Source organism: Gymnoscopelus microlampas, assembly GCF_963454915.1.
Source record: "Gymnoscopelus microlampas genome assembly, chromosome: 7".
In the NCBI taxonomy this organism is placed as follows: domain Eukaryota; kingdom Metazoa; phylum Chordata; class Actinopteri; order Myctophiformes; family Myctophidae; genus Gymnoscopelus; species Gymnoscopelus microlampas.
Genome location: NC_139944.1, coordinates 22,569,116 through 22,593,011, shown reverse-complemented (window position 1 = coordinate 22,593,011; position 23,896 = coordinate 22,569,116). Strand labels below are relative to the sequence as shown.

At 41.5% G+C, this 23,896-nt stretch overlaps 1 protein-coding gene across 1 annotated transcript in view; it reads right to left on the bottom strand.

Annotated features, from left to right (window-relative positions):
* Positions 1-2,296: 2,296 nt before the first annotated feature.
* Positions 2,297-23,896, bottom strand: part of nckap1l (NCK associated protein 1 like) — a 37,293-nt gene continuing 15,693 nt past the window's right edge. Inside the window, exons 15-31 of the mRNA XM_084061621.1 lie at positions 23,037-23,095; positions 22,595-22,740; positions 22,023-22,155; positions 21,145-21,264; positions 19,970-20,109; positions 18,703-18,834; positions 16,786-17,004; positions 15,985-16,115; positions 11,985-12,082; positions 11,420-11,513; positions 9,205-9,287; positions 7,972-8,052; positions 6,641-6,734; positions 6,336-6,452; positions 4,648-4,757; positions 4,118-4,207; positions 2,297-3,722 (exon numbers count right to left, since the gene is read on the bottom strand). Coding sequence (XP_083917747.1) covers positions 3,606-3,722; positions 4,118-4,207; positions 4,648-4,757; positions 6,336-6,452; positions 6,641-6,734; positions 7,972-8,052; positions 9,205-9,287; positions 11,420-11,513; positions 11,985-12,082; positions 15,985-16,115; positions 16,786-17,004; positions 18,703-18,834; positions 19,970-20,109; positions 21,145-21,264; positions 22,023-22,155; positions 22,595-22,740; positions 23,037-23,095 — 1,964 coding nt within the window. The 3' untranslated portion in view covers positions 2,297-3,605. The remainder of the gene's footprint in view (positions 3,723-4,117; positions 4,208-4,647; positions 4,758-6,335; positions 6,453-6,640; positions 6,735-7,971; positions 8,053-9,204; positions 9,288-11,419; positions 11,514-11,984; positions 12,083-15,984; positions 16,116-16,785; positions 17,005-18,702; positions 18,835-19,969; positions 20,110-21,144; positions 21,265-22,022; positions 22,156-22,594; positions 22,741-23,036; positions 23,096-23,896) is intronic.

Sequence of the window (23,896 nt, the reverse complement as noted above, 5' to 3'; positions counted from 1 at the left end):
TCTAATCTTATCTAATCTAATCTTCAATTACATTTTATTGTATTGCCTGCCAAACCACAAGTTGTCTCAAGACAATTCACATGTAGAGCAGAGAGCCAATGTTTGGCGATAGAGCGGCAAGACAAAAACTCCCTCTTAACCACATGAACCTTAGCGTCCCTTTTCTTGGGTGAACGTTCGGTGAAAATAGCTCACAACGCGACACAGCCAAGCTTATATATCGGTTATTTTCAGTAGAGAGATTTGGTGAAAAGGAGTGGGCCTAGTATAGATAGAGCCCATGGGGATTCTGGTCAGCCAAAATTATAGGGTTAACGGGAAGAAACCTCGAGCAGAGCCAGGCTCTGGGTGGGCAGCCATCTGCCTCCCCCAAAACATTATAGCACAATATTGTCACAATAATTTGATAATAATTTGCTCTTACCCTAAGCTGCCACAGTCCCAATGCTGTGCCCCCTGCAGTTTCTAAACTTAAATTGTAAGAGAAGGAAATCAAGTACGTCGGCTTTAATCAAGCTAATTAGGGATTCAATTCTGTATACGCATTCCCTACATAACACCCCCCCCCTTTTGTTTACCTTTCTTTTATAGTTTTATCTATAGTTTATAGTTTTTTTAAAACCTTTTTTTAACTAGTTCTTCCTAATAAAGTAGTTTTTACTGTATCTTGTTTCTGTAAAGCGACTTGGAGTGCCTAGAAAAGAAAGATTACAGTGACATATATGGCCGACAATAAGAGCCACAGCTAGCTACTTATTTTATATATGTATATATATATATATATATATATATATATATATATATATATGTATATATATATATATATATAATATTTTGTCAGAATTTATATACGTTATTCTTCAGATAGTACAGAGAGAGTAGAGAGACAGGAAACCAAGAGCATAGAGAGGAGAGACATGCGTGATAAGACTCAAACTCGGGTCCACATGGCGCCAAGGAGCATATATGGTCTGTGCACTAAATCGCTGAGCCGTCCAGGCGCCGAGAGATGTCATTTTTGGATTGTAAATTATCTGTAATAAGAAAAGGTAAATATTATGAAAGGTCTTACCGTCCCATTGTGGTCCTCAGTGTCTCCGGACTAGTATGACGGTTCTGCACACTCTACGTGTGTTTGGAGTTGGTGTCACGGCCTCTGGCTCCTCACTCTGCTGGTGACCCTGACTGTGCATGTGTGTACAGTATGTGTATGCGTGTGTGTGACAGTGTGAGTGTGTGTCACCGCTCCTAGTGCTCAGAATCCCCGGCACTCGGCAGGAGAGCTTTCTGCGTCACCAGTGCATTCAGCAGGGGCCTTTATATTGGGACCAGAGTTTCCACCATTAGATATGTGTGCAGTGTCTCGGGACAGAGCTGTGATCCACTGCGGTGCAGGACATAACAGCTCAGGATAAAGCCCCGATTTACTCGATTGCGCGCCGGTGTTGTGCACCAAACATAGCAGATGTACAAGCTCACAACGTGAGCTTGTACATCTGCTATTTAATGCACAACCAAGTATAAATTGGATGTAAGGCCTCCACATGCACAGTGGAGGAAGAACTGAGTGAGTGAATGAGAAGGTAAACGGATACAGACAAGACGGCTCTGCAGAGTACTGTACAGTAGGTAGAGAGATGGATATACAAATAAAATTGAACATGATTGTACTGTAATGTCCCTGTGAAGCCATTATTGCTCAAACCAAAAGACAGTGCCAGGGACACTCTCAGACCCTTAACTACTACCGTACCTCCTCCCCCACTCACACATACACAAAAGTGATCTCCACAGCCATATCTCCAGTGTGGCAACCAGCCACAAAGGGTTATAAATGGGGAATAGGGTGGAAGCAGAGGAGGGGAGAGGAGAGGAGGAGAGGGGAGGAAGGAAGGAGGCTGGGTGGGAACAGGGTTGGCTGCAAAATAAAAGGGACTGAAATTAGCAAAGAGGAACTTCATGTATAGATGTGTTAAAGAAAGGGGGTTGTAAAGATGATGGATTTGGGTGGGTGGAACTGGCCAGATTGGGAATGACTGTAAACACTGTAGACCATGGCTGGATAGTAACAACATGAACCCTGGCGTCCCTATTCTGGGCATGTCATAATGGGCGACCATTCGATGAGAATAGGCAGACGATTGCTGAAATTGGCCGATTTACAAGCTCACAACGTTTTGCGAGATTTAGTGTAGAGGGAAAAAAGGAGGGGACCAATTATAGCACCCACCCTGGTCAACACAGTATATAGGGTTTAAGTAGTTACATTGAGTGCAATACAGAAGACAACATCAGACTAATTAAAGCTCTTTATTCAGAGAATTATTTTTAAAGAATGTTAGAAAATAATACATCTTTGAATACAAGACAATGGTTAATTTCCAAAAATGTGTGGCAACCTCTGCCGCCGTCTGAAAACTCATCTCTTCAGGCTCCTTCTCACCCCCATCCTTATTTCTTTTGCATCTGCACTTGTTGCCTATTTACCTATGTTAAATGTTAGTTATGTTAATAGATAGATGTATTTGTTGTTTACTTGTTCACATACGCAACAGTATGTTATTTAGATGGATATTTAGTTTTATGTCTACCTGCTCTCCTAGTCAATTTGTGGCACTCTTAATTACTCGACTACTAGGGTGTCCTGTAAGAGTGACTTACAGGACTCCAACCTTGCATTTGTGTAATTTTCTGTGAACTAATTACATTGTAAATGATTGCCAATACTGTGTAGATGTTCACAGTCCAGAGGATGGTAACAGTAAGTAGGTACCAGCCAACAGTTTGATAATGACTATGTTTGCAATTTTTATTTCATTTTATCTCAGGCAAATTTAATCAGCAATCCATAACTTTCATATCCTACCCGGGATTCCACGTTTTTCAAGGCCAAAACCACTCTTCCATTAAGGGATCCCTGCTTGGTTAGGGGAGATATTGTGCTTATGAGCTATAGGCAGTACTACCCGACACCAGGTTATAACACTTCTCAACGGAAGAGTAGGGAGACTACCTCCAACCTCTGCAGATGTACTATGGTAAATTATTAACATACTCTACCATGCGGATTGGTTAAAATAATGTTCTATTCATTAAAGAGAAAAAAGTTCTGGATTGGAGCTTTACGGTAACAGCAGCAATATGATCCACAACAAACTAGCACTTAAAGCGGAGGCTCATTTCACCACACATTCGGGGGCGAGGGAGGGTAAATGATGAATGTCATCCCCTCCCTTGACATTTAAAGGGTGACCCCAATTTGCTCCACTGTGGCTGCTCAGTGGCCAACAGTAACTTATAAATGAATGATTTATGGTTGTGATTAATTTGTACATTATTAAGTGGCTCATAGCTTTATTTTCTTGTTATGTATGTGATATCCTGTGTTGTATACCATGTATACTATGATTTTTATTCTTTTTGTGCTGCCGCATGGACCCTTGTCCTCCCGAGATCAATAAACTGTCTACCTACAGTACCTATATTACATGTAACTGCATGAACGTAAGACTAAAAATAAAAACCTGCATGGCCATCAGAAGCCCTTCCTAGAAAAAATAAATCATATACAAACGTAAATGGTAGTAATGACAAAAGCCCAACTGTTAGCCAAGAGTTATGACAAAGGTCTTGAAGACCTCCCTGTATGCGTTACGCAGAAGAACATAGGGGAAACACTTCTCCAGCATGTCTTGGCTCAAGAACGGCGACTCCTCCACAATCTACAATGCAATTAAGTATAAAGAGTGAGTTAGGTAGGTGTAACTTGATAACAATAGAAACAAATTATGTATAATTGTAAGTTAAATCTCCCACAACATGATTGTTAATTAACCGTGAACAGCAAATTTCATGACTGTTAATTTAACTTTGCGAACATAAAAGGGGACCCACAGCACACAGGATTTTTACTATGTGGTAAGCCTGACAGTACATAGTAAAATCCTCTGTTAATTTAACTGTGAATTACATTTTTTTTATTTTTTTATTAACCATTTAGATCCATTTGTACACTCTCAGAGTAAAATTTACAGTGCAACAGGCTCCAGTAAGTAGGTGAATAAGCGTCTTTCTAGCAGTACGGTTGTTGTGTATGGTGTTGTGGAGCAGAGCTTACCATGTGTAGGAGCAGATACACAGAGTCTCGGTTCTTGATCTCCATTCTGTCCTCATTCTGTCCCAGCTGAAGCAGAGTGGAGGAAGCCAGCTATACGGAACAGCAACAGCAAGTTAAAAACAAATTGAAAGATTTACGTACCGTGCACCTATTTTAATGGGGTATACTGTAGGGTGGCATGTTTCTTGACAATGTCGTTGGACAAGAATGCTGACATAAGTAAACATGAAAGTATAGGAGCCGTATATAGTATTGCCCCGCGTGCGTGCGTGCGTGTATGTGTGCGCGCGCGCGTCTATGTACAGTATGTGTCTGTGTTTTTGTGAACAAATAAAGTATTACGTGTTTGGTTTTGACTCCACGTGCTATATGATTTCCCATGGAAATCACTCATCTCATTATCAAATATAATTTCTTGTTTATTTCTGAGGGCACAAAATGTAGCTGCCTCTTTTTAGAATTTAGATGAGGAACATCATGTACTGCAGTTGTAGGAAGCTATACTCTACTGTACAGTATGTGAGACTCACCAGGAGGAACTCTTTGAGGTGCTGCTCTATGTTCTTGTTCTGATTGGTGAACATGGCAGCGGCCAGCTGGTTTACGGCCGTAGCTAAACAGTGGATGTTGTTGTTGTGGCCTGTTGAGTAGAGAGACACACACCTCAAGAAGTGCAACAATGGACCAGAGAACAGAACAGAACAGAACAGACCAAAAACAAGCACAGAATGTAGAATAGAACCAAATTAAATTGTCAATTGTCAATAACAGCTCGCATCGTGAGGCGTTGGGAGCTTGTGCTATTTTCACTATTTTAGAAAATGTGGGATTATTTTAGGGAAAATATAATGAAATGTCCAAAATAGGGACACTAGGTTGAAAGTAGTTAAACTGTGTCATTTAGCGAAAATAATAGATCTTCAAGATACGCAACATGCTGTTAGCTTTAAGATCGGTTATTATCTCTGCAATTATTATTATATTACTACTAGAGGTTTGGGCCGCTATGCGGCCCTCACACTCACGTTGCACCACCAATTTGTGCATTTCACTTAATATATGTGGATCTCCATATGTGTGCATTTGACAGTGTGTATCCATTAGGCAATTATACAGTAGTAACCATAATGACCGGAGTTCTTAGTTATATATATATATATATACAAAAGAAGCGACTACTAGCTATTATGTCTGAGGGTGTAGCTGCAATGGGACATGTGCAAATCTGCGTTGTTAGGCAACGGTTTCTGTTTGTGTCATAACATACATAAGTGCATGTTGTCCGTCCGTCCACCGCCCACCCATCGCCCACCCATTAGCCAATTTTAATATAGGATTATCATTATTATTATTTGTCGGCAAGCAAAGCCATCGTGCAATGGAGAACAAATAATAGGCCATAATGAAGCGCAGCCCTCAACAGGAAACTCACCATTTCCTCAAGCTTATATGGTCTATCTCCTTTAAACATGTCAATGGAAAATAGAGACAGAGAAAATAAGCGGAGACAAACACCGCCACTCGGCCTTGATAAAGATCTCTTGCTGTTTAATTCTCTTAAGGTTTTGGTCCAGGCTTTGAGCCAAGTAATGAGGGTCAACAGGGCCACGTGCCAAAAGTAACTGTATTGATGCACGTCAGGCAGAGTTATCTGTAAACACAAATCCCCTCGGCAGAAACATGGTTCTCATTAGGCAAACATACTTTGCTCAGGACCACGTCAGTCAGACAGGAAAGTATGATACATGCCAGTAAACTTGTAGGATGTAGTAGGTGTTTGGGTTTTACCCCGTTATTGACATACAGTATACAGTAATGGCTTCAGGAGGTAGTAGTCAGCAATTGGCGTCTTTGGAAACTAATAATTGTTGCCAGCTAGAATATACCCAAATATGTATAAGATAATGAATGAATAGTATGAATGTAAGTAAGTAATTAGGTGGGAGAGACTTATTGTCGGTATCAGCCAGAGCGCGAGGCTATCCCCGTTTCGCAATACGCTAGACCCCTGGGAGATGGAATGCTGAGGTGGAGCGCCACTCCTACCATCAGCTCCCAGTACTTCCCGCGCGGCTTGCCTCACCCAAGCCGTGCTACTCATACGCTGAGTTGGCGGTGCCTGGGATTGAACCCATGACCTTGTGGTGCTCTGGGCTGTAGAAAAGGCTTACTAGCCTGATGAAAGCATAAATGGATGAATGAACAAATGATGGCCCACCTCCATGGACATGACTGTAGACAGAGTTGTCATCCAAGGCCAGGACTGGCAGCGACACAGCGATGTAGACGAGCAGCAAATAGGACAGCTTGTACTCCTCATCCAGTGATGTGTTGTCTGTAGGTTTTCAAAGGTAAGCCTGATTTGCACAGATTTATACTGAAAATAGCCTTAAAAAAACGCCAACTTCAGCACACAACATCGGACACTCGTGCTGTCTTTCAGTGAAATGTAATTTAATTTAAAGAGTTCACATGATTTATAGCAATAGCGGTTTAACTTTGTGTTGGTGGCGTGCGACGTACCTGTGCGCATGCTGGCCATCGCCGCACACAGGGCTGGGTCAATGTCGCATGGAAACCCTGCAGCAGAAGCCAACTCAAAGACTTTCAGTGTGTCCTGCAAGTTCAAGCAAAAACAACAACAAGCTACAGTATTTAAAGCTGTTTCACATTCGGATTATGAAGCTCAGAACAAGCAAAACCATAGAAAAAAAGAAAAAAATACATAACGCAAAGATACAACTGCATTAATATTGCAAAGAAATGTTGTGTCATAATCTCTTGAAGCGATGACACTAAATCTTCGGTGCGTCTGCAACTTGAGAGTCATTTCTTGGTATTGCCCTATTTCTGGTTACATGCACAGCGCGGAATGTTGGTTGATGTGGTTTTGACTGCAGAGCTGCAGCGGGCGTTCAGAGGCTCTCACGCAGGCATGAGGGGTCTGGTGACGTCTTTGGGGTTATCCTGGCCTGGCCTGTGGCACGGCTGTCATGCCTCACTCTTAAGGGCCAGACGTAAGCGAGCTGGGGGGGGCTGAGCGTTCCAGTGGAAGATAAGTAGTCACAATTGATTGTACGGTAAGATCATTGAGGTTCGCTCCATCTCTGAGCATGCTATACCGAAAAGAAATAGTGCACTACTCTATTATAGTAAAATAATACAAAACATTCTGGTACTCATACTACAGGATTGCAATCTCCGATGACGTGATGATTCCCAAAGGGTCAAACTCACTAATGTAAATATACATTGTGATTAATACAAAAAGATTGGTATGCCCTACATGCCGAATATAGTGGGGGGAAATACTGTAGATTCTTCCGCACTGTGAATATAAGTGGCAAAACTACAGGGAACATTGTGAGCGTACGGAGGACCTAATAATTTAACTTAAGCACTATTCCAGTTTCTTCTATTATTTTTTACTGGGTGCGTGGTCTAAAAAAGTAATTTTACAGTCAGAGGGATTACCAGCACTCACAATAATGTGATGTCCTTCAGGTTCTTTTATTGTGCACTAAATAGATCATGTTCCACTTATCCTTATTTAGATTACATGCAAAGGACATTTGATTTTGCATCAATCTTTTTTGTGTGTGTGTGAGTGTGACAAATCTCAGACTTATATGTGGGCAAGGTCTAAGTTCGATCCGACTGCCATTCACTTCCATTATGAAATTAGTTTTATATTTTAACATATAAATATAAATATGCAGAGGTACTTCCGTGGCCTACTGGCAGCGGGCACAAGAAATTAAGGAAACATAAACAAACACACAGACAGTGACTCACATCTGTATTCCAGTTTCAAATAGCAGTCCATGACATGACAAATTATCATGATGATTTACCTTGATGTCAGTTTCAGGGGACAGAAAGTCCCTCAAGCTTTCGATGGGCCCCATGAGGTAAGGGCAGTGCTTGTGTAGGGTCTAAATATAGGAACAGAGAGCAGAGAATCAGTGGGAACATTTCAAGATACAATATAGCATGTACAGTACCAAGGACAATTCTAATCAAGCTAAAGTAAAGTATTAGAAAGCTATTACTGTACATGGAGGCTTTTAGACAGAGTAACAATCATTTATGGAAATGTATGAGGTTAAAGAGGACTAGTAGAATAACTGGGAACAAGTGAGGACCACAGACCATAATTGACCTTTTAGAATAGCCCCCATTAGGTAAGGACATCTGAGAATTTGTTATTTATAAAAGGAACCCTGACTTGTAAGACTTGTATGCCTTCATTTTATACTAAAATGGGCTTATGGGTGGGCGGTGCATGGGTGGGTGGGTGGGTGGACATCAGAAACGTGACATCCGGATCTGAATGGCCAAGCTTTCACGTGACGTGAAATACATTATTAACTTATTAATTATATTTACGGTAGTACCATTATACACACACATTATAATTGCCCTCTCCTACTACACTATGTTATGAGAAACATACAGTATGAAATATGTTAATTATTTTAAGAATAGTTAACCATTAACGCATATTCTGACCTACAGGGACTGTCAGTACAGTACAGTATGTGGTAGATTAAGTGTAAAGTCTGGGTAGATTAAGTGTTTTGTAGTACAGAGGTTAGCTAATCTGCTGTTATTGTGAGAGAACATTATCAGTAATGTTGTCACACTGTGCTGGTTTTGGTTGTCATTTCCAGTTGAAAAGCAACAAGGGAAATGTTATGTGATTAATCTAATAAAACGTCTTAGTATAGTCTGTTCCTTTTAACACATTGGCTGCCAAGAACGCAGATCTGCGTTCATTTGCGCAAAAGCCTGTTCGCTGCCAAGTACGCAGATCTGCGTTCTTTCAAAAAAAAAATGTTTTCAAAATAAGTTTTTTTTTTTTTTTTTTTAAACCCAAAGACCAAGGAGATATGATTTACCGAAGATTTAGACTCCCATCCACTTCCTTGTACCTTAAAACTTAAAAATGATGTATCTCGGCTCCTAAGTGCTTTTTTTTCTCATTGAAAAAGTCTGGCAGCCTACTGTAGGAAAAAATTAAAAAAGCTGGCAGCCAAGTTAAGAGTTTTCATTTTTGTGGTGCAGCTTGTTGGACGGTCCCTTACTTCTTTCAGGCCATCCTGTGCCATTTGTCTGAAGGAGAGGATCACCCCTATGATAGTCATCCTTTTCAGCACATTCTCTCCACCTACACAGGAGATGGAGAGGAGAAAGATTGAAGTCAGGCCCCATATCTCTAAGGCAGTGGTTCTCAAACATTTTAATTTCAAGGGCCCCCATAACTCTGAGAGTGTACAAATGTTACGGATCCATTTGGTTCCATTTGTACACTCTAAGAGTTACAGACCTGTAACGGTCCATTTGGAACTCCCTCAAGGAACCCTGAGGGTCCCTGGACTCCACTTTGAGAGCCACTGCTGTAAGGATTCAAACAAGTACCCTTGAGCAAGGCACAAAACCCTGCAGTAGAGAGTTTGAATGAGTGTGTTGTGTTGTGGCGAAAATAGCTGATCTACAAACTCACACGTGACGCAATGTTTTTTGAGCTTGTACATTTAGGCGAGGGACACGGCTGTATGGCAAAGTATAAATTAGGCATTTAGTCCTCAATGCTGTCTCCTTCAGTAACTGCTGCACCAGGCTGTTGCTGTGTCAACAATTTGTCATCTTACAAAAAGGGATTTTGAACAAAGAATACTATTTTGGGGTTCCCTCTTGGCTCTCTGTGCTGGTGACGTGCAAGGCTACGCTCTTCTGACATAATGGGATCAAAGTTTCTATAAGTTGTACAGAACAGTTCTAGCATAAGTGCCCTGGGGATTTGATTATACTGTTAACCCATAATAAACCTTTCAAAAGCGTGGAGGCCATGCAGTGGCAGGATGAGATGACAAATACAGCACCCCGCTGTCACAACAAATCCATATCATTTCCTGATTATAAAAACTAAACAAAAGAGAGAATGGGAAACTTCATTGACATCAGTTGTGTGGAATGTGCTGTGCTGCTTTACTGCTGTACGAGCAAAGACTGTCTGTAATTTACCGTGCCGGTGTTGTGCACCGAAAATTGCACCCGCTTGTAAGTCAGCTATTTTCATTGTGCGACAGCGCGCTACCAAGTCTAAATCAGGCACTATTGTGTCACTGTTCTAGATTGCATCCTAATTCTGACCATAATGGCTGCAGCATACACCAATTTGAACATGGTGTGTAATTTGTCTGCTTCGTGATTTATATTGTTTTATATCTGCAATCTGCCGGCAACCTACCATGAAGGTCTATAATCCCTCTCTGAGGACTACAAACAACCAGATGGCAATTCATTAATGGAGAGATATAGCAGCACACACTTTGTGCAGTTACTAGTTCTATAAAGTTGTCAAATATTTGTAGAGGAGGAATGTACAATATTAGCCTCTGAGATGTAGTGGAGTAGAAGTAAAAGTATTGAAAATGCCTTAAGTACTTTAGTAAATGTACTCCACCACTGTACTGTCCATTTCAGTCACATGTCTACACAAAAACATAATCGCTCAGAGAGTGGATATCAAAGAGTGTGGGTATCAAAGCTTTCAAGCACCATAAACCCAGGTCAGTGAGATAGCCCTTAGGTGTGTATTGTACATGAAAATCAATTAGCTGATAATGCGTTGTGTTTGGAGTGATTCACTTACAGCAGTCTGTATCTCCCCCCTTTACTCATCCACAATTACACAGGAAAATCCTCAGTGTTAATTTAACTCTGAGAGTGTAAAAATGGGACCCAAACGGGTTCAACACAGAAGAGGATTTGACTATGTGGTCTCCTATGCCTTCTGCTCTCCCTCCCGCAGTGCGTTATCAGCTCTCCTGCAGTGCATTATCAGCTGCTTCCTCTAGCCTGATTTATACTTTGACATACGATGGCTTCACACGCCACAAATAGCAAGATCTACAAGCTCAAAACATGGCACTTGTTGGTCTTAGGGAGGGGTGTGTAGACCAGTGGTTCTCAACCTTGTCTGGATGAGGCGAGGCCCACTTGAAAATCTTGAAAGCCTTTGCGGCCCACCCATCTGACCACTAAAGACGGCAACCATTCGGATGGCTGCCATGTTAAGTGGTCGGGTGGGTGGGCTGCGTGCATTTTTCAGAGCATGTTTATTTGAATGATCAATCGATTGTGTTCTGGCTTGGATCAGTGGAACTAACGTAGTAAGTTGTTATTAAGTTGTTATTTATTGGTATCACAATGAAAACTCTTTTTTTCCCTTTTCCCCTTTTTTTTTATCAACTCGTACTCCTTAAACCTACCTCCCCCTCTCCCATCATCTCTTACCTGGTAGTCTTCTTTTAAGGTTGGCCATCTCTGCTGGCTTATCAAAGTTGCTTTTCATCTGCACCAACACATCCATGTTCTCACTCACCAGTTTCTGATGGTCCAAGCAGAAGAGAGAGATAGATGAAAGAATCGCCACATTTGGAAGCACTAATGGAGGGATATTAGAGAAGTGACCGGTGTGTGTCTGTCTTCATGTTATTCTGGATGAATAGATCTCCTTTCTGGAGGTGAATTAATCTACACAGCAAAATATGTAGTGTGCATTTAAAGCCGCAATCTGGAACTTATTGTCCCTCTGGTGGTCCGGGCGAGACTAATTGGTCCTACGTTCGTCTGTGCTGCTAACGGCCCTCCCATGTTAAGGTTTTTAAATTGTCCAAATAGACCCTTATGGGCCTGTAACGCTCAGAGTTAAGTAAACACCGATCATTTCGATTTGGGGTCCCAAAGATAAAAAATATGGTTCCGTTTATACACTCAAGGGTTACAGACCTGCAAGGGTCCGTTTGGACACCTGGTGGGCTCCGATCCAGACATTGAGAAACAGTGCATTGCGTCATACCTTCAACTCGCTGACTTGAGAGGTGATGTGCCACATGAGGTTCTCACTCAGAAACTTCAGCCCGTATGGACCAATGAGCTCAGCCAGGGCCTGGAGCTCTGTTCACAACACAGTAACATGTCACACAATCAGTGGTGGAAAAAAATACTCAAATGTTTTACTTAAGTAAAAGTATCAATACTGCAATGTAGAAGTACTCTGTTACAGGTAAAAGTCCGGAATTCTAAATTTACTTGAGTAAAAGTACAAAAGTATTGGAATCAAAATGTACTTAAAGTACCAAAAGTAGAAAGTACTAATTATACAGAATGTCCCATTTCACAATTTTTCAAATGTATGACATGTCTAAAAAGCTTTTGAAAATTGCAGATCTACAAGCTCACAATGCGTCGCATCGCGATGCATTGAGAGCTTGTAGATCGGCTATTTTCAAATGGACGAAATGTATATACTGTAGGGCTGAAGTGGTTTGTAATAATAATCAAAATCTACAAAGCAAATAGTAACTAAAGTTTTCAAATAATTGTAGTGGAGTAAAAGTCCAATAGAGATGTAATGGCGTAGAAGTAAAAGTATTGCAAATTGGAAATACTCCAGTACCTCATAATTGTACTTAAGTACAGAACTTGAGAAGCTAGCATTGTGATGCACTGTGAGCTTGTAGATCTGCTTTTTTAATTTAAAAAATCATATGGATACCAGGGTTAATGCGGTTAACATATATTTCAATTATTATCAAACACAGCCTACATATCAAATAATCTACATTTCCCAAAAGGAAATGCATGTATTTAATGGTATGTCCCTACCGTTGATAACAATTAATGACCAGGGGGGGGCTATCAAAAGCAGAGGCAAATGGAACCCTGGTATGGGTTATGAGTGTGCGTGTTTAACCACTTGAACCCCAGCATCCGTATTCTGGGAGATTAGCCAAAAATAGCCGATCTACAAGCTCACAACGCAACTGTAGATCGGCTATTTTTGGCGAAGAGATTTGGCATAGACGTAAAAAGCAGTCCAAGTACAGAGCCAAATCAGAGTTTACTAAAGTGTAGAGGCTTAAGTGGTTAAAATTGGATACGGTGGACCTAAGAGTGAGTCATCGTGAAGGAGGGAGGGACAGAGAACATTGAAATAAATAGAGACAATGATGTTGAAAATCTGTGGGAGTCCATGGAGGTGGAATGATCCCTAAGGTACCCTGCATGTCTATGAATACTTAAAAGTATGACTCTCTCTCTGTGTGTGTGTGTGTGTGTGTGTGTGTGTGTGTGTGTGTGTGTGTGTGTGTGTGTGTGTGTGTGTGTGTGTGTGTGTGTGTGTGTGTGTGTGTGTGTGTGTGTGTGTGTGTGTGTGTGTGTGTGTGTGTGTGTGTGTGTGTGTGTGTGACTGTGTGTGCGTGCGTAGTGTTGCTATACTCATGAGGGCCAGATGACAAGTATATAATAATGGAACTTGACAAATCAAACTTTAAAGGACCATGTTTGCAACAAAGTTTTCTTTGAGCCAATGCTTATTACAATTAGGCTGAAATTCAGGTTGGGCTCAGGGTGAGGATTAGGCATTTAGGGGCTAGGTTTAGGGGGTGGGGTTAGGATGAGGTTTGTGGTTAGATTTAGGCTTAGGGGTTGGGGTTAGGGTTAGTGTTAAGTAAAAAAAAGAAGCCCCTAACCCATTTATAACTAGAAATAGCTACTGTCCTCGCAAGTAATACCAACGTCTGTGTGCGAGTGACTCAATAGTACAACATTGTTAGCTACAGTTATACAGCTGGAGGTCACCAGTTCCCGCAAGCGGAAGAGTGTAGGTGGTGAGAAACAATAACTAATGGTGATGAAATAATAGGAGGTGGAGTATAAGGATGTGATGAGACGAAGTTTACATTCTCCCAAACATTGTCATAGCTGTGGGTAGAATGAAGAACGATAATGACCTCAACTTTCCCATGAGTGATAATGGTCCTCGTCGTGTGTCGTCAAACTAGTGAACTGAAACTGCATGAGTGCTCTAGTACGGTGGTTCTCAAAGTGGGGTCTGGGGACCCCCAGGGGGGTTCCAGGGGGTCCCCAGCCAAAGTAGTTAACATAGCATCACAATCATTTTTTTTTTTAACTCTTTATCCATTTATACGTTGGCTATTCAAAAATAGATATGCATTTTTTAAAATGGTAAATCTTCTCTTCTGGGGGTCCCTCCCTGGCACAAAACATTTTCAGATGGGGGTCCGCGGCCAAATGTATATCAATTTGGGGGTCCTTGGCACAAAAACGTTTGAGAACCACTGCTCTGGTATAGCTACGAAGCTTGCGAATTATCATTGGAGTACTATTGTTGCTACTGTTACTTGAAAACTAAGTGTCTGCAAATAACTCCTTTTCATGCACGACTAGAATGATACATTTTCTCTTTTGATTTGACACCCATGCCGTTTCAAATTTAGTTTTCAAACTTTTCAAACTGAAAAGTCCTAGAATTCATGAAATATTCTGTTAACCCATTCAATCCGGGAACGCATACTGTCATTTTTTTGCCATTATTTTATACTTTGGGCTATCCAAAAATAGCAGATATTTAAGCTCATACTAGTAGTGCAAATCTTTGCATGTATATATTTTTTTTACTCAAATCTTTGCTTCTGGGGATTCTACAAATGTCTTCTGAATCCTAACAGGTTTTTTTAATTTATTTTTTACTTATGTTGCTGTAATACCAGTGGTTCTCAAACTTTTTCATGTCAAGGACCACCCAAAATGATATTTGTCCACGGAGCCCCCCATCTCAAAATATGTTGTTCCAGGGACCCCCACATGCAAAGATTTGAGTTACAAATATATATTCAAAGATTTGCACACATTTTCACAATTTCTTTTTCAAAAATAGCAGATCTACAAGCTCATAGGGTCACGTTATGAGCTTGTATATCTGCTATTTTTGAATAGCCAAAGAAATCTAAAATGACAGAGATGCGTTCTCGGATTGAATGGGTTAATTTGAGGAGCCACATCAGAGCCACATAGGCTCTGATGCCTGACGAGTCCCGGATTCAATTCCCGAGCCTGGCGGACCCTTGCTCTCACTCCTCAACTCTCTCTCTCTCTCTCTCTCTGTCTCCTGTCTCTCTTCACTGTGCACTATTATATCAATAAAGGCCCCAAAATATATATTTTTTAAAAGAAAAAGAAGATAAAACAACCAAAGTTGGAGACTCTCTCTCTCCCTGTTTCCTGTCTCTCTTCACTGGGCATGATCAAAAAAAGCCCCAAAAATATCTAAAGAAAAAGTTGCAGGTACATATTTTCTCCATAACAGCACTGCTCTGATGATCTATAGTATGTACAACCAGCCAAAGTTCTTTGATACTTTATATGGTCATACCCTGTAACTCAATACTACAATAGCATTGGACATCAAGTCAAAAACATTGCTAGCTAGTGTGCGTGGCAACATCAAAATTCCAAAGATTACAGCTGTTGCTATGGACACTAGGCTTTGCATATCTTTGATGACTGTTATCTGACGCAGTTGCCGACCTACTTGGGGAACGTGGGGCAATCACTAGTGACATACTGTGTGTGGAATTAATCGTTGTGTCGTATAGAGCATAGCAGTGGTGGCCATTTTGTGGTTCCACAGATAGAAAGCCCAAAAAGGGTATTTATTAAATATAGTATATAATATCATTAAATATTCAAATATTTTTTTGACACAGAATCAAATGTTTTATGGTCATGGTTCAGGCTTAAAATAATTAATATAAATATTTTCGTGAATCTATGGGAAAAATGTATGGGCTTTCTATTTGTGGCACCACAAACTGGCCATGCTCTATACTGCAGGAAAGAGAAAGACAAAGGTGACGATGAGAGGGAAATAATTATCTCTATTGCAATTAACTGTGATTGTAATGGGTTGTATTTTTACAAAGCAGGGGTTGTTTTCACATTAACCAAGTGACACTTGGTAAATGATGGATAATTGGCACTCCGCCAATGCTGACCTGTTATGTCGGAGTACTCTTCTGCACTGAAGTTCTGCTCATTTTCGGTAGTGTGGTTGACGAAGCAGTGCCTGCTGGGACAGTGGGCGATGAGGGAAGTGCTAGCCTGACGCAGAAGCCCCTCCAGGTACCTGGGGAGGTACAATACATGCTTAACCTTCAGAGAACATGTGTACCGTATATCGTCACTGTCGGCCAGTCTATATTCCATCTTTGTCCATCAAGTTCACAATGCATCGGCATGCAATGCATTGTGAGCTTATAGATTTTTCCATTTCCTGAAAAGTATCGGTTTTGGACTGACTTAGTGACAGCAAGGTTTCCACCTGACAGCGAGCATATGCCAGTAAAGATCTCATACAGTAAGTATGCATCACATAATGCAGTGGTTCCCAAACTGGTGGTCCCCAAATTATTTTGGGGGGTCCCATGATGATTAGCTTAATGTGCAACATTGTTTTCTCACTCAACAGTAAACAAACCAACATACAGTACAAATGCATACAGGGTATCTGCACATTTCTTAAGTTTTTAATGACTTTTAAGACCTTTTTAATACCAAATTGGCCAAATTGTCAAATATTACGTAAGAAAGAGGCAAACATTGTGAAAACAGCTGATCTACAAGCTCACAACACCTCGCACAGCGAGGCTTTATGAGCTTGTAGATCAGTTGTTTTCACAATATTTATCTATGAAACCTACACTTTCAAGGGTGGGGGGGTCTTCAGTTCAAATATGATTATTTTTGGGGGGTCGCGGCCAGAAAAGTTTGGGAAAACCTTGACATAATGCACGCACCAGTTGGTGTAGAGGGTTGTGATGGTCACTGCTCCCTGCGAGTCCAGCGGCTGGGTCTGCTGCAGAAGGACGCTCCTCAGCAGCCTGCTGACGTCTACGTTCATGTAGCTGGACAGGCTCTGTAGGCTGCTCATGTAGGCCCTGACCGCCGCCAGGAGGTCTGAAGGACGCTTTATCTCCTGGGTGGTCTGGCTGATCTTGGCCATTCTCACGATGATCCTAGGAATGACATTCAAACCACGTCACTTCTGCTTAGCTCACGGCTCGGGGGCAAATTGGCCCGGACAGATGTTGCTGCCTTAAAACGGGGCTAAACGAGCCATCGTAGCGTGGTGGCATTCGTCACATTCACTGCTGTAGGGGACTCACTGTGTTTTATATCCCACACACACACACACACACACACACACACACACACACACACACACACACACACACACACACACACACACACACACACACACACACACACACACACACACACACACACCCACACACACACTCTCTGTCTCTGTCTCTGTCTCTCTCTCACTGTCGTTCTTCTGACCTACAGTTGTCTTTCTAACTGTATTTACAAATGTGTCTGGGAAGGGAACCATTATAGTAAGTTGTCTGCCACTCAGGGGCCCTAATTTAAGGGGGACTGGGGAGATAATCATCAACTGAGACACGGAGCCTACGCAGAGCACATGTGCACGGAAACATTAAGTTGCCCTGGTACCAAGCCCCTAATCTAAATACAATTGAGATGACGCAGAGCAGTGGCGTGACATGGCAGATCTCCTCTCGTTTTCTGAGTGGCTGCAAAACAACCGGGCAATCGGACGCCAAAGTAGTGTTCACACGTTTCTCAAGCAGACAGGCTTGTTAAGAAATTGTGCTGAGGAATTCGATGGACGGTCAGACAGACAGACAGACAGACAGACAGACAGAGTGCATGTCTGTATGTAGCGGTCCTTTCTGTTTTGATGCTGGTAGATGTGGTAAGAACTGGTGCAGACAAAAGCTAGTTAATATTAGCGGCATTTAATTATGATGAACTATCATTGTATAATTCAAGGTCACCCCATTATTATTCAAATACTTATCCATCCCACAGTAGCACAGCAACAGCAAGACATCTGCTTGAAACAATTTTTGTTTCAAGGTGATTAATCATTTGATCACCCGGTTATGCACGCAGGCCCGCTCCACAGGCGCACCATGCTGTTTTTCCTGATGTGTTGTTTCGCCAGGCGTTTCTGAAGTGTCGGCGCCTTTAGCAACAATGCCTCAGTGTGATAACCCCCCACAGAGCGACCTCAATGTACTTTGTGCCTATTTCGCCTGCACATTGCCGGGCAACGGGTTGTGATAGACAGACGCACACATAAGTCACAGTACTGATGGATGTCATAGGTGAGTCATCATAGACTGGCTTTAAACTATCACGCAATAACCTGAGCAGCACTGGGTACCGAGCACAGTGCTGACCTTATAGACTGTCCTCCAAGTACGTTATGCCATATTTTGCACGTGCAATGTCTGGCAATGGGCACTTATACAGACATACACACACCATGCTGGCCTCACAGTACTACTGATGTCATAGTCTGGCCTCCAAGTGCCATACTTCTGACAATAGGTATAACGATCCGACAAGTTGCTTGACGCGTTGAAAGTTGTCAGCTTGTGTATATACACCCATACACATACAGTACACCAACATACATGTATGTATGGAAGGACAGTTATGCGTACTACTAACATGGAGTGTTCCATTTTGGACAATGCACTTTAACAGTTACTTTTCTGTTACTTTTCCACTTCCTTACAAAACAGTATTTTCAACTTTGAATTCTGGTTTAGTAACCCCCATCCCTGCTCAATGGCCACCTCCTCAAACTGTTGGCCGTTTCTTGAACATATAGCACCTACTCAGAAAGGCGCAACTCCAGATGAGATATCAGGAATTCAGTGGGAACAACGATGTGATCAAAAACGATGAAGTCACTGCAGAAGCTGAAGGCGGTGCACATCTCTGTCAGGTTATGATGCATCTTGTCCATACTGGGACACGAGAGAAAGAGAGGGGGAGAGAGGGAGAGGGGGGAGAGAGAGAATAAGACTCTTTCGGAACTGGGAACAAATATTTTGACATTGACAGTGACTGCACTGTTCTCAGACAAATTGTGTCACAAACATTTTGACGAGTAACAGAAAAACATCTTAAAGAGTCTTAAATGAGCCTGGCGACAGGAATTAAGAGAGACGGGAACGAGGATCAAAGCTAATTAAGGAGCTACACAGTTATATTCAGGGCACACCCAAAATAAGAGGAACACCAACATACTGTACTGTAAAATCTTCCCCCAGGCACAGGACCTCTTTTATGTGAGGATTTTTCGAGCACTGGCTTCTGACACGATTTCCCACCCCCACCCACTTACAGTAGGTCCCAGGAGACATTTTAGCTTTCTCAATTCCTAGAAGGCATATCACTTCAGCATATACTAGCCCATACGTTGAAGTGATCTGCTCCAGTTTTATGAGGCTATTTCAGATGCCGTTTGAAACACTTTGTACCTGATAGATGAAGGTATTATCATCCTGGATGACTTTGTTACCAGAGGGACCTGAAATCCATAATGGTTTGAAGGAGATTGCACAGAAAAATTGCTGGGGATCTGACTATTTCTGGCACTTCTAAGCAATTAAACGATTGCATTGGAGGCTGATATTGATCTCAATATCATATATTATGCTAGTAAATATGTTCAGTACAGTCAATAAATGAAATTATGCCCTAGCCTACACAGTTATTTTTCATAATTATAGCAAACACTTGATATGTATGGAATAGCTTTAAAAATAACAAATGTATCCTTTAACAAGATTAAACTTATGTCAAGAAGTTCACAAAAAGACAGCCACCAAACAATAATTGTCTTGATCTTGCCACCCGAATTGCAGATTAATCCACCAAAGTGAACATGAGCACGTGGCAAGAACAGGCTGTGTTATGTAATACTATGTTAAGATAGAGGGACAAGAAGAGAAAGAGATGGTGATCGTGAAATGCTTAATTCTGAACTAAAATGCTTAACTTCGTTTTGCAGCGGTGACGAAAATAGCTTATCTTCAAGCTCACAACGTGTGGCATACAAAGCATAAATCAAGGAGAGAAGAATCAATGAAAACTGACTTGGTGACAACAGCTCGGTCTTTCCTCAGGCTCTCGGCTCCTGGCTTCTCTTTCTGCACCTCCCCTTTCTTAGGTACTGGCTTCTTTTGCTTCTTATTGCGGGCCCTGCTGATGGTCTCGGCACAGTGTTTGGGAAGCAACTAATGGGTTGTCACGCAGAGAGGGACGGCGGCAGAGATAGACAGAGAAGAGCAGATACCGTAAAATACATTTGATAAATTGCTGCTAGTTTTTTATATTCTTATGTTTTCTAACAGCAAAAGCACACATGTTTGTTCTTTTGCTTTGCGAGAGAGAGCGAGAATGAATTAGTTCAAGTGGGAGTAAATATTTGGTAAGATGTTGAAAGACAACGGTTGGGAGTTTTTCTTTGACACTTCAAAAGTAAACCACTAGTCATACTTTCCACTGGGAATTGGAAAAAACAACAGCTTGTTGTACCGCCCTCGTGATTATAAGCCTTAACATCATTTGATTCAAACTTTCTGCTACAGTATGTCTAAAGGTAATGGAGCCAAGCTGTGACTAGTTAATTGGAGGTAGGGTTCTTCTTGGCAGAGTCAGTCTCAATCTGACAGTAATTAGATTTTTTGATCCGATGCCGTTCCCAAGTTACCTAGACTACTGATGTATCGAATTATATTTTTGGCAAAAAGTGCACTTTTCTTTTCAATTTGAGAAACTACATTTGATTATTTGACCATTTAAACCCTCTAGACCTAGTACTCTAGTAGTAATCCTGACTTGGCACTACTTGGACCACTTCTTTCTGTCTACACCAAATATCTTTAGTTTTCACAAAAAATAAAGCTTGTGTTGTGACAAGTTGTGGCTATTTTTGGCCAATGTTCCCCCACAAGTTGGATGCTGGGGTTCAAGTAGTTAATTTATAAGCAAATAAACCTATAAAAAAGGTCATAACACGTCACAAACAGGTTGTGAGCTTGTAGACCTGCCATTTTTGAAAATCTTTAAAAACTTTTGAAAGAATTTGGCTATAATGACATGCCCAAAATACTGTAGGGGTGTCGGGGTGAAAGTGGATAAAATGTAGGGATACACCGGCTGCATAGTTGCCGATACTTATTACTGATGTTGTAAAAACAATAACAATAATATCGGCCCAAACGATATATGGGTCTGGCAGCCGTAATAGTGATGGAGTCAAACTTCACCTGGTCATTGAGGTTGCACTGCTCAGCACATATCTCTAAGATGACACTGCAGGTCACCTTGGCGATGTGCTCCAGGAATGTCACACACAGACGCAGACTCTTCTTCTGAATGGCCTCTTTCTGGACACATAAATACATATATACACACTGTATATGAGATTGTGTTTGTGACTCCACGTGTGTACATATACGCACGCGCAAGTATGTAGACATAAATGTGTGTATGTACTGTAGAAACACACACACACGCACTCGCATGCACTCACGTGTGCGCGCACGCACGCACACACACACACACACACACACACACACACACACACACACACACACACACACACACACACACACACACACAGTGAGACAACACGCAGAGAGATGTCTCCCACATTAGTTAAATTTAGACGTTTTCAAATTGTTTTTCCTTCTGTGAGCTACTCCACTTCATGTGAATTATTTTTTAGTTATCGGTGTCTTACTATTCCCATGGTTATTGAGGGGACATGTCTTTGTAAGACTCCCATACCCGTGATGAGTACAGCTGCTTTTCACAAAGCTTGGCAAAACATTTTAAATACTCAACTGATCAACTCCCAAATCTCTGCTATTATACTGTATGACAGCACTGCACAAAGAGAGATAGATCATATACTATATGACAGCAATAATCATGTAATTCTACTAAGGTCCTTGCTTTAAGCTGTAAACAAGCGAGTGACTTGCTCAAAAACGTATTAAAACCTATTAATGTGCTGTGCAGCTGTTGTGACATGCTCATTCAGTTGACAGGAATGTGTTATAAACCAGATTGTGAGGCAGAAGTGCTGCCAGGAGGGACCCTCCTATTTCCACAAATGTATGTGTGGTGTCTCAATACTGACCTCCTCTGGGCAGAGAGGGTGTCCGCTGCGGTTGAAGTGGGAGCAGACCATTGGAAAGGCCATGAGGTAGCGTTTCATGCTGGCCTCGCCGTTACAGAGCATGAACATCTTCTCAAACACCCGTGGGTAGAAACTAAGATGGAGGAGTAAACAGTTCAAGTCAACTTCATACGCAGCGGCATACTAGATGACATGATATTCTAGGAGGTTATTTTCAATGGAAACAAGTCCACTGGACTTTTTTGTGTGATCCTTTTAGACTACAGTAAGTGTTTGACTGTACTTGTCTTGTTTGCATTTCTGTCTAATACAATATTAAATCAATCAGTCAAAGAACAGTACAGTACAGTACAGTACAGTACAGCACAGTACAATATAGCAGTGATCTCAGCCTTTTTCGTCTCGATTTGAATCCTAACAATCTATCATTTAGCTGGGGACCCCCTGGAAACCCCTCAAGGACCCCTGGGGTTCCCAGATCCCACACACGTTGAGAACCAATGCATTGCAGTACTGTACAGTACAATAACGTACAGAGGATCATCTCTAAATAGACCAGAAGGAGAACTGACCACAGTATGGATAGGTCTGAGACCTCTGCCAGCATCTCTTCCACATTGTCCACCATCCTGGTGTGAAACTGAGTCAGGTTCATCACCTTGGCCAGGTCAGGGTACTCTTTCAGCGCCAGAGGAGCCTTGTTTATGCTTGTGTAAGCCTGGTACAAGGTGACAAACAATGACACTGTGAAAATGATTTAACTCTGTGTACAAATGGAACCAAATGGACCTACGTTTCCATTTGGTTCCATTTGTGCAGTCTAAGAGATACAAATACATAAATACACTTTGGGGATTTTACTGTGCATTTTGATGATACATCCTGTTATTTGCTTTCCCCTGTCTTAATAATAATGCCATTGTCATAACCCACTCTGAATGAATGGTGACAATTTAAGAAAATGAACATTGCTAACTATTTAGTGACACTTTTATACTGTACAATAAACTGTACCTGTAATCTCAGCCAATCCAATCTAAGTGCAGAGAAGTCAAACACCTCCTTTCTTTCAACTGTGGTGAGAAATGTAAAGCCATCCATGTTATTGAAATGAATGTTACAGACTGCATTGCAACTCATATTTATTCAACATGTTGTACTGTATTTTGCTTGTTTGACAGAAAAGAAAACAATGGATGTACACTGAGGGCCCTATTTTGCCCCCAGTGCTACCCACTATTATTTTGGGGATTTAGCATTGCACAAGGGGCGTTCCCGTGGCCGAGTTGCTGTCTTGCGACTCCAGCCTTATCCCTAAAACACCTGCGCAGGCTGCGCTACACCTTACATGCGTAGGTGTGGTTTGGGTGATCCATTAATACAACCAATCAGCGAGGACTATCTTACGCTCTCTGCCTTTCTGCCCATGGAAGAGGCAGTCTGCCATTGATTGCCTTGGAATAAAATATTATTTGATACACAGAATTATCACTCACATTGCTGGTTATTTTTAAATTACAGCAATCGCTTGTGTACTGGTTTAATTAAACTGAATGGTCTGGTGTGGTTATAGCAAACGCAGATCAAACCACATTTTATTTGTCTTTGATAAGCTTAACTGGCAACTGCTGATAAAAACACAGTCATACACTTTGGATTGCAGTAAAATTGTAATGACAATCGCATTCACATTCACTTAATTCAGAAGTGCCGCAGTGTGAAAACTCTTCAGCCACAATGAGATACCGGACAAATCCTAACGTTTGCATCATAAGCTCTAGCCTTTGATTGCCTTTGAATGCAACCATATGTGTTACACATAAGTATCACCCACATGTTACTGATTATAGAGAATGTTATTTTATTGCAATCCG